At 37.2% G+C, this 13,230-nt stretch overlaps 2 protein-coding genes across 17 annotated transcripts in view; both read left to right on the top strand.

Annotated features, from left to right (window-relative positions):
* The window catches only part of LOC124264135 (dipeptidyl peptidase 4-like), a 541,860-nt gene extending 534,681 nt beyond the window's left edge, over positions 1-7,179 (top strand). For all 15 annotated transcript variants that reach the window (XM_046698863.1, XM_046698865.1, XM_046698860.1 and 12 more), the window contains 3 exons: positions 488-560; positions 1,354-1,427; positions 2,279-7,179. In XM_046698863.1, the coding sequence (XP_046554819.1) occupies positions 488-560; positions 1,354-1,427; positions 2,279-2,437 (306 nt within the window). In that variant the 3' untranslated portion in view covers positions 2,438-7,179. The remainder of the gene's footprint in view (positions 1-487; positions 561-1,353; positions 1,428-2,278) is intronic.
* Positions 7,180-8,437: 1,258 nt separating this feature from the next.
* The window catches only part of LOC124264148 (E3 ubiquitin-protein ligase CCNB1IP1-like), a 28,432-nt gene continuing 23,639 nt past the window's right edge, over positions 8,438-13,230 (top strand). The window contains exon 1 of one of the 2 annotated variants that reach the window (XM_046698887.1): positions 8,438-8,519. Coding sequence is in view for 1 of the 2 variants with exons in the window: in XM_046698885.1 (XP_046554841.1) it covers positions 8,503-8,519 (17 nt within the window). In the remaining variant the exon portion in view is untranslated. The remainder of the gene's footprint in view (positions 8,520-13,230) is intronic. The other variant, XM_046698885.1, reaches the window with a different exon arrangement.

Genomic DNA, 13,230 nt, shown 5'->3' with positions numbered 1-13,230 from the left:
ACAACATTGTTCAACAATAACTTTCACTACCTAAAAACACAACACCCTCCTTGTCTGTCATGTCACAAATGTAGAAAGGTCTTGATCACAGAGGATTCTGGTGTGATTGTAGTAAATCACTATTGGATTACAATTCAAAGGATTTGCACGAAAACAACTTCACAGTGTAAGGATTTATCTAGAAAGATGAGGTCCAAGATTTCATCATCGTCTCAGTAGGATAAATGAGAATGAATGAGAGAATGAAAATACTCTGGAGTAGGCTCTTGCAACATGCCGCTAAGGCAAGATGGAAGGGAAACATGGCGATAACATTCACAAAGTTATGCACAATGATAACTCTTGTTTGATATTTTACAATCTGTTCAAGAACCTTTGAGTCACTTAGCTATTGTTTTTTGCTGAGCATATCAGACCTGGAGAATTTTACTTGACTTCGGGTTTAAGTCACAGACTTGACATTTTATAGGATTGTTTTGTCTTCCAGGATGCCAATGTATCCCATTATGCAGAGAGGATGAAGAAAACCAAGTTCATGCTGGTTCATGGCACTGGCGATGGTATGCAGATGATGTCTACTTGTTACATTAGTGTTATTCAGCAGTCAAGAGTGAAAAACTCATCGGTGTCTTTGATTTCAATCTTTGCGGTACAAATGTGTGAAGCCCATTTCTGGTGTCCCCCGCTGTGATGTTGCTGGAATATTGCTAAAAGCGGCGTAAAACCAAACTCAGTCAGTCAGTCAATCTTTGCAGGGCCTTACCAGTTATGATCCAGTGTTTGGGATCCAGTAAATGTCTGTATGTAGATAGTTATATTTTCATCTAAATGTTGGGTGGTGGGGTAGCTGAGTGGTTAAAGAGTTTTCTCATCTCACCAAAGATCTGGGTTCGATTCCCCACATGGGTACAATGTGTGAAACCCTCTACTCGTGTACCCCTCCGTAAATGTACATGTATATGCAGATAAGTTATATCTTCCAGTAAACGTCTTCATTAGACTAGTGATTATGAATCAGAGGTTAACAATGTTACATGTTTAGCCCTACAGGAATTATACAGGAACATTATCTGAGTGTAAACAATACAATGACAGTTCTGGTTATATTAATATCTAAGATATTTAGTTAGTAATGAGACCATAGGCCAAAATACATAATAATCTTTAGATATGCATGAAAGTGACAAATGTAAAATTTGGTGTAACTGTTGATAGGCAGCTTGGGGTATCCGGGGTAATAATGTGCTGTGTTAGCGCTATGAGCATACCTGGTGTGGAGTTTGTCGCTATATAAATGGACACAATGTTATTATTATTATTATTATTATTATTATTATTTCGATTGTGTTTCAGACAATGTCCACTTCCAGCACTCTGCTCAGCTCATGAAGGCTTTGACAGAAGCTAATGTATATTTCAGGTTACAGGTGAGTTGTCCAGGACATAGCGTCATCTGAACAGGGCTGGGATAGAGTCATGGAGATATGTACCATCTGAACAGGGCTGGGATAGAGTCATGGAGATATGTACCATCTGAACAGGGCTGGGATAGAGTCATGGAGATATGTACCATCTGAACAGGGCTGGGATAGAGTCATGGAGATATGTACCATAGGTAGGATGTGATGGTAGGTAGGGTGATAGGTGGGATGTGATGGTAGCTAGGGTGATAGGTGGGATGTGATGGTAGCGAGGGTGATAGGTGGGATGTGATGGTAGCTAGGGTGATAGGTGGGATGTGATGGTAGCTAGGGTGATAGGTGGGATGTGATGGTTGCTAGGGTGATAGGTAGGATGTGATGGTAGCTAGGGTGATAGGTGGGATGTGATGGTAGCTAGGGTCATAGGTGGGATGTGATGGTAGCGAGGGTGATAGGTGGGATGTGATGGTAGCTAGGGTGATAGGTGGGATGTGATGGTAGCTAGGGTGATAGGTGGATGATGGTGATGGTGGGTGATAGGTAGGATGTGATGGTAGCTAGGGTGATAGGTGGGATGTGATGGTAGCTAGGGTGATAGGTGGGATGTGATGGTAGCGAGGGTGATAGGTAGGATGTGATGGTAGCTAGTGTCATATAGGGGGTATGATGGTAGCTAGGGTCATAGGTGGGATGTGATGGTAGCGAGGGTCACAGACATACCAACGGAAGGGATGTGATTGTAGCTAGGATTATGAACATGTACCATAGAGATGTTTTAATAATAATGAGATAAGTATGAATTCTTTTCATGTAACTACAAAAACATATTTGCTCACTATTGTTTGATTTCTTTACAGGTGTATACTGACAAACATCATGGTTTGTTAGGCGGAAACACACGACGCCATCTATACGAAACCCTGGAGGATTTCCTAGTTGAATGCTTTGATGGCCGATCACTTAAATTTGGTAAACCTCCAAAATTGGATGATACTGAAAAGGAAGAAAGTAGATGAAAAGAATGAAATTATAGAAAACTAGGCATTTTATATTGAAGAATCCCACCTACAGGTGACACAGAAACAATATATGGCCACATTAAGGGAGGTAACTCCAGAAAACAACCTGTTTCCTGCAAGGGAGATAATCATGTAACGAATGCTGTTTCAATGATGTTTGAACAGTTGGTGTGGCCAATTTAACTATTTTACCACCAAATCTGATGTGTAAATCCTTTACTGAGAGACACAAGTGTATTTTTACCTAACAAAGATCAGCGTTATCGCCATGGTTACCTGCATCAAGATGACTAGCTTGCAGTACCATTTACTTAAAAACTCCCATTTTTAAACTTGAAGTATTCATTGTTTTCATGGATTGTTTTATTTGGAATATGATTACCATGACTGATATTTGAAAAACTGTAATTTGATATGGTTATTTCCCTACATTCCCAGTGACTATGTTTAGTTGTTTAAAATTTCCAACTTGATTGAAACATGTTCAGCTCTGAAAGGTATAACTGCTTCAAACCTGAAAGAAAGGACTGCTAACCCAATGGGAGAATATAAGCTGCATCGTGTTTGTGGATTTACCAACGGTATTGTGTGTGTACCAGCTAATTTGATCATTCTGGTCGAGTAAGGTTCTGTTCGTAGAGGAGCTTCCATACCTGTGATTGCCAAATCCTTCATATACAACTTGAAACATTTGTCATTCTCCATTTCACCTATGCAGTTAACATGCCTCTCATCCCATTACAAGATGATGTCCATCAGCTAATCTAATCTCAATTTCTGCAGCTGATATGGAAGTTCCTTTATGATAAGCAAGACCTCATGTCCAAGCAAGAAACATACATTCCAGAAATGTATGCCTCTTGCTGCCATGTTGTCACAAGAATCTGTGTCAGTCTTTATTCCTCCCTAAGCTTCAATGTAGTGATTGCATCTGACTGTGTTTTACATATAATTTGCACATGAATTCTATTCATCAATTTATGTCAGTATTTTCGACCTCGTTTACAAACTATTAAATGCTATTAAATACATTTTTGATATACTATAAATTGAAATATTGGAAACCATGTTGTACAAGAGTCCCTTATGTGAATCAGTTACTGATTCTATAATGTTTACATCCTCGAATATCTCCAGCCTCACAGTATGCTGGTCATACCTTGAGCTTAATGGCAGGTACAATTTAAAAGCATGCTTTGACATTTGTCTACTTCTCTAAACTTCTCTTCACATGGTTTCATGGGTATGTTTTTTGTCACATGCAATTGTGAATCACTAGATTCCCGAATCTGTAAGCGTTTTACTTCTTTCGCATTTTCATGAGTGCTATTTTCAGACTTGAATACCAGCCTTTGTCATTCTCGAGTGACTGCTTATCACATGCGTGACGTCACTTTCATTTATTCGTCATCCGTCTTACTTACGGAGATATTTTGTTAGTTGAGGTTTGTGGGCATAACTTTAACATGGTTCATTAAATGGCTTCCCTGTGAAACACTTATTAGTGTGTATTCAGAAAATTCAGAAACCAAATTTTAATGACTTTCATAAATGTCATTAAATTTGGTTTCTTTTGATGTGACTATTATATTCCTCCTCACGTTTCTATTTCTAAGGGAAACATATCTTTTAAGTGTGAAAGGTGAAGGGTTAATGTTAGAAAAATAGATTCCATCAGTTCAAGGTCACTACAACATGATGTAATATTCTAGCATTAACCCTTCCCAGGTTAAAGAAACTGTGCTACTATGTAATTAATTTGGTGCCAAGTTTAGGCGCCAAAGGAGTGAATGTTAATGGATTTCAAAATGTCCTTTTGTGAACTTCAACTCAGGGCTGCATTTCCTGTTTGGTCCAAACCCTAACCTAGATAGCCAATTCCTTGTTGATTCCTGTAAGTCATATCACACAGGTGGCAGACTGTGTTGGCAACATCTGCCTTGGGTGGAATAACTGCTTATATCAACCAAGTGCCACTTTTTTCCATGACTTTTCCAGAACAAGTATCGTATAGTTTTCAGATTAGTTTGAAATATTAAGCTTTCACAAAATGTTCAGAAAAATTCAAGATATTTGAAAATGTATCTACCATATAATCATCCAATAAAAAAATGTCCATTTATTTTTAGTATCTGAACAAAATTCTTGTACATTCAGGACTAGGGGTATTTTTACAAGTGAGTTGAAACAAGGAACATTTCATTTACTGCATAACAGAATTATTTGTATTGATGTAGGGAAAGGATAGAATTTGCAGCCATTATGAATGAGTAAAATTTGTAAAAAAAATCTGGTTAGGGATGGAAAAGTGGCACAATGTTTTTATATATCTCTGTGCTCCTTCATTTATTTTATGAAAGAAAATATGCAATTGTGTTAAAATGGTATATGTTAAAAAAGATGATACCCACAGTTAAATAAGTTTTTGTTATGTTTATAATTCTGGTTCGCCTAGCAAGAGAGTAGCTTGTGTTGTACAACCATAGGGGAGGCATGTTGCCACAGACCTAAAGCTATTTGTATCCATGCTGTTTAAATGCTGTTAAAGAACAGTACAGATTTTGCGCTTTCTTTCAAATGTTGTCAAGTTGTTATTATTAAGGTTATAACGAATATTGCATCTTGTAAATATTCCTGTTGACATGCCTAAGTCTTTGCTTGGAAAATAGTGAGTAAAATGCTCAAATTTTTGCATTAACTAAAAAGAAATATTTTTTTAGGATGAGAGTTTGTGTTATTGTCAATATCATTTCTGGTGATATTTGTGTCAATTTTCCTTGGAAGGTTGTGAATGTAAGGTTCCTCCATCACATACCTGTACCTATCCCCGTGGCTTGTGAAGCCAGTGTTGTTCTATAGTAGTTGATGCTTAGCTGCAGGTCAATATGTCCACATTATTGCTATTTCTCACCAATTGTTACATTTTGATACAAGTGTTCTTTCTACGCTTTTAGTATTTCACGGTTTGTCACAATTCTGATCCCATTGTCAATAGTATCATGTATATTAGCCATACTATGGAGAGGTTTAGTAGCTTTTTTAGCATATCCCAATTTCAATCTCACTGAAATCAGATCTTTTACACCAAGATGATACAATAGGAGGTTGAGTTAGGTGAACTTTTCTATTCACTGGGGCTTGCTTTGTGGGGCAAGGAGATAGCCTGGTGGTTGACGTGTCCACTCAGATTTTGATACATAGGTACAATCTGTTAAGCCGTTCTTGGTGTCCCCAGTTGTGATATTGCTTGAATATTGCTAAAAGCAGCGTTAACCCCAACTCACTCAAAATACTTTCAGTGAGCAGCCAGTATATTTGATTTCAGTGTGTTAAAACGAACAGCTTTGAATGAAGATACCTAATTCTGCACCATTTTGTTTAGGATATTTTATCGCCGGGTCTGTTCTAGGAGCCACCCAATAAGGAGTACCGGTACCATTAAAGGAAAATATTTCTTTTCAGTTTGGGATTTCTTTCTTTTTTAGTCAAAATTTCAGAATGAATTAAATTAAAGAAATGAAGTCAAATCCCGTCAGAAAGCTGATATCTGATTGGCTCAAAATTCCATGCATTATTCATTTGATCGGGTATTTGTGTTCGTTCAAGAGTTCACCTATCTGGACCTCCTGTACAAGTGTCAGAGAGATTGTTAAACGATATATCCCTGTTAGTTTTCTTTCATAGTTTCAAGAATATTCCTCTTCATCATAACCAGAATATTACATATTTTTCATATTTCTTAATGTATGGACACTGTAACCAAGAATTGGCTCAATATCAACCAGTATGAATTTTGATGAATTTGTTTAGATCATTATGATACTTAAATACTGAATTTTTAAGATGATGCTTAGTTTCTTAGATCAGCATTAATGTGATATTAGAGAAGTCGATATGCTCACTCTTGGAAGGAGTGGGGTTTGTATATATTGTTGAAATACGGATGTTTTATTTCAGTATATTTAAATATCTTTTTCATCAAGTTTATCAGTTACTTTACAAGTGATATCATGTCAGTCTACACATTTTAACTGTTGCCTTTGTCTTCCAAGAATATGGAATAAGGTGAAATTGGTTCCTTGGCTGAAACATATCCACTTTGCCAGCACATACTGGTATCATGGCAACATTGTCTTAATCTTAATGATTTCCATATTCAGTGTACTGTGCACTTGATGCTCAAAAAAGTTTTAGGTGCCAGCATACCAGCATGGTGTACATGGAAAACCAAAAAGTATACTGTGGAGCATAATTAAAATATCTTTATAATTCAAACAACACATTTTAAATCTGCACCATTTATTTTAAAGGAACTTCACCGTTTCCATTGTTATATCATTGAGGATTTCCTACCATTTGAATGGTTCCTTTTTTTCACATTACATTAATGTGTGAATTGGTTTTCTTCCTACAGTCAGTGAAGTGATTTTTCACTGTGATTTGACATTTCTTTTAAGGCATTTTTGTGATTTATTAAATTAATAATCTTAATAAATTTTAGATTTTAAAGTTGTGTTTTTCTTCATTGTTGTTGTAGTAGTATTCAAGAGAAAAAGATTTAAAGTATTTATTTCAGTCTTACAGGATTCACTGTATCCTTTTGATAGGCCTTTTAAGCATCTTGGCTTTGTCTTGTTTTAGAACTCATGTTATCTCAATGTACATATGTCTTCTACGGAGAGCTTTGATTCACAGTTTTACATATTTTCCCAGTTGTAAATAAACACATTAAACACAAACTGTTTGTTGTTTTTATTGCTATGTTGCAATGTTGGGATTGGATTGAATTTGTTGTTGTTTAACGCCACACTCAGCAATGGCGATGGTCTGTAAATAATCAAAACTGGACCAGACAATCCAATGATCAGCAGCATGAACATTGATCTAAGCAATTGGGATGACATGTCAACCAAGTCAGTGAGCCTGACCATGCCATTCCGTTACTCTCCATAGGGTGCAATGTTTACATAGTCAGTATTATATCAGGCAATCCTGGATGGGCCAGACAAACCCATGATAGATATTATGAGCAAAGTCCCATGACACTGATAAACCATGACAACCATCCAAGGTATTATTATTGGATATTTATATAGCACACATATCCACACATTAGTGCATGCTTAAGGCCGCTGGTATTTTTTCCCTCTATCATTGGATGTCAATCTCAACAGCACATCTTAATAACAATCTCAACTCCCTGGTGATCATACAACTCTTGCTGCCACAAGGCGCACCGAGTTATTGCGGCTTTCTCATCCTTACGAGGTACCCATTCACAGCTGGGTGGACTGGGACACATAGCCACAGTACTTTGTCCACGTTTACTGCACGTTGCTGTACCCGCAACTGGGTGTTTGCATGTATTCATGTGGCCACCATCTGGTCATATACCAACGGATTCGTGGTTTCTTTTAAGAGCACAGGGTTGTGTACTGTACACTAGGGGTTGTGACAACACTGAAAGAGTTGACTCCAAGGTTTTTACACACGGTCACAGGTGGGCTCGATCCCGGCACCTCATGCCCGCTGGTTACTAGCCTGGCACCTTAGCCAGCTTGCCCACCACGCCCCCATGGGCATTGAGTCTGACAACAAGACAAGTTGCCAACTTGCACCCAGAATCCCCACAGTTTGAGACCAGACAAGCCAGTGATTGATGTTATGAAAAATATCACAATCCTTTGGGATACAATGACAAAAGATCAACCACATCACAGTCTGACCACAACCATAGGTGTCTAATCTAATGGCAAACCCCAACAAAGTTGAACCAGATAATACATCTTTATCAATAATAATAATAATAATAATATATATAATAATAATCTTTATCATGAGCAAAGTCATTGAAAACATCCAATATGCTTGTGTGAAAATCCAGTAGGTCTGTGTTTGGAATTCAAAGAATTCCTCAGATTAAGATGTTGGGACACAATTCCTAAAAAACAAATTGTTGGACAGTAAGAGAGTCTTGAGTTACATCCCTTTTGTTAACTTCCTGTCATGCTCAGAGTTCATGCTGGAGATGCTGCAGATCTGACTGCTCTCAAGATTTAAGCATGAGAATGAAAGCAAGGTAAGTATATATTGTGAGGTGTGGCCTCCTTGCAGTTTGTTATGTGATGAATGACCCATTTAACATAAAGTTTAAGCTTGTAGTTAGAACTTGCATTGTTTACATCTTTCCTTCTCAATTGCCCTCTACAACAAAATAAACAAGCTCCTATTTGGTGGTTGGGAACAAGGACTTAGCTCAACCATGAACTTTCCACAGGCTTACTGATACTTATTGAGACTCAACAAGCATCAAGTTCGTTTTATTATTTGTTGTTCAGCCCTGCACTCAGCAAGATCACACCCATAAGTCTGAGACAGTGGCCTGTAAAAATACCTTAACCTGAAACAGGAGGTAGACATTGTGAATGACATTATTAATGCTGTTGGGGTATTACGTTTGTTTGTTGTTTAACGCCACACTCAGCAATATTCCAACTATATGACGATGGTCTGTCAGTAATTGAGCCTGGACCAGAAAATCCAGTAATCAACATCATGAGCATCATTTGGGATACGATGACATGTGTCAACCAAGTCATCAAGGCCCGTTACTCACCACTTACGACAAGCATGGGTTACTGAAGACCAATTCTAACCCAGATTGTCATAAGTATTGGTGTATTAAGATTATGATACTAAATCAGTCATAAACAACCACTATAAGGGGCTGTGGGGTAGCTTAGTGGTTAAAGCGTTTGATTGTCATGCCGAAATCCGGGTTCGATTCCCCACATAGGTACATGTACAATGCCTGAACCATTTCTGGTGTCCCCAACCGTGATATTGCTGGAATATTGCTAAAAGTGGAGTAAAACTAAACTACTGGTAACTCACGCATTCACTACAATCAGTGTAGGTTGTTGATGACCCATTTTAACCTGGATTACATCATGATAAGAACATTCTGTATAAGCTGTATACTATACCTTCAAAAAAAAGTAGGGGATATTCCATTTTTCGAGTATACCACTAGCCAAAGCCAATGCATATGAGAAAAAGTAATACATATCCATACAGATGAAACATTTCCAAAGTAATGGAATAAATTGTCACATTTTCCTTTAATTTCCCTTCATCATGTTTCCTCCTTGTCTTCATCATTTGCATTTTATCAATCTTGTAAATCCAATATCCCCTACTTTTTTTTAATGGTATATCTCAGAGATATTACATTTCAACAGCCAGATATTATCTTCCCATAAACTGTTCCTAAATGCTGTTATTCAAATCCATATTACATCCATGACATTTTGCTAAAGATTCTAAACTCTTTGACATTTAAGTGACATTGACAAGTGGCACTTAAGTCATCCTATATTATCTACAGTGTATATCCAATGTTAATGGTAAACACATTATTTTATAGTAATAGTTATCCTAAACTGATTCATAAAGATCATCTAACCAGTGTATCCAGCTCGACCACATTATTGAGGCAACCATTATTCGTGGAAAAAATTGTGTACATTGATAATCAGCCTTATAAAGTGTAAAAGTAGATCTACCAGTTCCATTAACACTGCATCTCAGGTGTTTTTGGATTTAAACACTTGCTGAATCCTTTTCGTAAAAAACTGAAGTTAAAACTAGTTAAAACTGTAAAAATCATATCATGGAAGAATGTTAAAGTTAAATAGAGGAAATAATCTTCCATGACATGTATCCTGTTTCCCTCCATCGTATCACGTGCCACATCATGACTCTACTGTCAAGGAGTGAGTGAGTGAGTGAGTTTAGTTTTACGCCGCACTCAGCAATATTCCAGCTATATGGCGGTGGTCTGTAATAATCGAGTCTGGACCAGACAATCCCATGATCAGATGATCAACAACATAAGCATCGATCTGCGCAATTGGGAACCGATGACATGTGTCATCCAAGTCAGCGAGCCTGACTACCTGATCCCGTTAGTCACCTCTTATAACAAGCATGGGTTACTGAAGATCAATATTCTAACCCGGACCTTCACGGGTATTACTGTCAAGGAACTTAACATATAACAACAAACTGATTAATGTTCTGAATAAACTGAGCCCAAAAGGATTGTTTTCTATCCTATGTTAATCAGGAGCAGTTCATAATTAATATAACTACTTATTGTTAAGATGACCTAAAACACTATTTCAATTTGATTTACCAATAATCAATAGCATTTTTAATAGAAAACAAAACGTTGAGTTTTTGTAACAATATATTTATATCTCCCAACAATAATACAAAAATGACATCATTGTCAAAGTGCATCCCATGTCGACTTTGTACAGCATAAATAACTTCATGGAGGCGTTGCATCCACACCCTGCAACCTGTAACATTTAGGGACAGACACCTTCTTCACTGAGGATAACCCTGTTTTCAATCTGGAGAGCTAAAGATGTCATCCTTCATATGACTTCACATTAGATTATTTTTATGAACAGTCAGCAATATTAGGAAGGCGTTTCCTATTCTCGCGGTACTTACGGATATCGGCTGAAAAAATAACACAAACAATTCTTATCGTATTCATGCTTGTTGTTTTTAAATGAAGGGCCTTCTCCTCTAACATCTACATCTATCAGCTGCCAGATCCATCAGGTGAATTACCAATTGTCAGCCCGGTGATAAACAATGCCATCTGCCATTGACGAAACGAGGCTTCTCCCATTCTCGCGGTATTACCAGGAATTAACGTTATTGAGTGTATGTAAGAGCAATCCTGCCAAAAAGGGCAGGAAAAAGTAATGATATGTCCAAGTTGGTATAAACTCCCCAATATTCGTGACACTGCAAGATTTTGATCACTCACAGACTGTGGCCACTTCCTAATTACCAGTCGGTGATGTAAACAACACTAAGTGTCGCGCATCGGCGATTTCGGCAGAAAACGTGTTTACCACGAGAATAGGAAACCAGGACCAGGAGACGGACCTATATATGCAAAATGGTGTATCATTAGCTTCCATTGTTGCAATAAGGGTGCAATAATGAATATCCATGTGGTAACAATACCCATCAGAGAAAACTACACATCCTATTTTATCTTAACGACTGTAGGGTCATCAATGACTTCTTATAATGACATCTTGAAAAGCATTCACATACAAACATTCTCCATGAATTCATAACAAAACGTAGATTTCAACAAATATATGACATTAATACTTCTACAACTGTCTCATTAAATATATTAAAATTATCTCAAATGACCATAATTTGATAACCTATTGTATGTACTTTACCAATGGTATAAACAAAGCGAAACATAGCTTAATGCTAGTGAATGATTACTGTGATGTGTGGATGTCAACTTTTGGTTTTGTCAGATGTTGGTGTAATTAACTTGAAGCTGAAGCAAGCAGAATAAGACAGAACACATGTCTCACAATGGAGAAATAAATAGCTTAAAGATGTTAGGTCGTAAAAACAATTAACATCAGGCCAGACCAATTTTATTTCTTCTTTTACGGATAATTGTCCTCGGAAAACCTAAAGGCAGGAGGAAAAAAAAATAATCCAAATAAATCACCAGTCAAAGTAATATTCCTTTTAAATACTATAAGTATTTTACTTTTGGCAATTTATTAAGTGTATATGGCACAAAAAAGTCTAAAAAAAATATTTCTTGTAAGTTTACATTTTTGGCCAATACAACATAATGATTTTATTTTTTGAGCGGGGAAAATTATAAAAAAAATGTTTCTTATTCTTGAAAAATTATGACTGGCGGAAATATAATTGGTCTGGCCTTACAAAGATTAAAAGTTTTACAAAAACATTTCATGATTACCTTGACAACATGAATTTGATGTATTGCACGGTATTGCAAATTGACTGAAGCTAAAACTACTCCAGGTATGCCTGTTTATCAAATGACCCCATTACATCACATACAGCTGTAATAAATGGCACTGCTCCTTATAACACTATAAAACATATACATCCTCAAGATAGTTTGTTATCAGCAGAATTCACAAGTATTGCATAGCACATGATATTGTAATGGTCATAACATGATAAAGAATCATAAAATATCTTCAGGGGTATGATATATTTTACAAAGGCAATAATTCATGGACGGTTTACAAACAAGTATCATTTCTGAATCTGTGACATTCAGAGGAATCAACATTTTGCATGAAAACAACACATTTCTCATCTTGAAAATGAGCAAATGAGGAAGCATAGAGGGCATGTAGACTCTAGTGCCTGTACACATGCTTCCTATGTTAAGTACATCAGTTGCCATTCATCAACATGTCAAATCATGCAGGTTATTGCATTAGTGCTTTTGTCGTTTCTGCTTCGAGACAAGTGAAAAATATAATATTTACATAATACTTATACACTTCTAAACAAAGTTTCATGCTTTTGTTAATAACAGCACAACACTTAGGACACGTGAGGCAATAAGTCTGAGGTTAATCAGATTAAGCAGAGTGTTAGAGAAATACAATTTCAAGATATAACCCTTTTGTCCCTTAAGCTAGTAACAAACCGTACACTCTCATGTTTATTCAAAGGGGTTCAGGTGGTGAGAATGGAGGTGGGAGTGAGGAGGGGGGGAGTGAGTGTCAAGGGTGGGAGTGGATGAGTGAGTGGGGGTGGGTGTGGAGAGTGGGTGAGGGTGGGTGGGTGGAGAGGGTGTGGAGAGGGATGAGGGTGGGTGTGGAGAGTGAGTGGGTGAGGGTGGGGGTGGAGAATGAGGATGGAGTGCACAATGAGCATGGGGATGGAAAGTGAGAGTAGGG

Source organism: Haliotis rubra, unplaced genomic scaffold (genome assembly GCF_003918875.1).
Source record: "Haliotis rubra isolate DU_JTF1 unplaced genomic scaffold, ASM391887v1 Scf91, whole genome shotgun sequence".
NCBI classification, from domain to species: domain Eukaryota; kingdom Metazoa; phylum Mollusca; class Gastropoda; order Lepetellida; family Haliotidae; genus Haliotis; species Haliotis rubra.
This window is presented reverse-complemented; position numbering and strand designations above follow the sequence as displayed.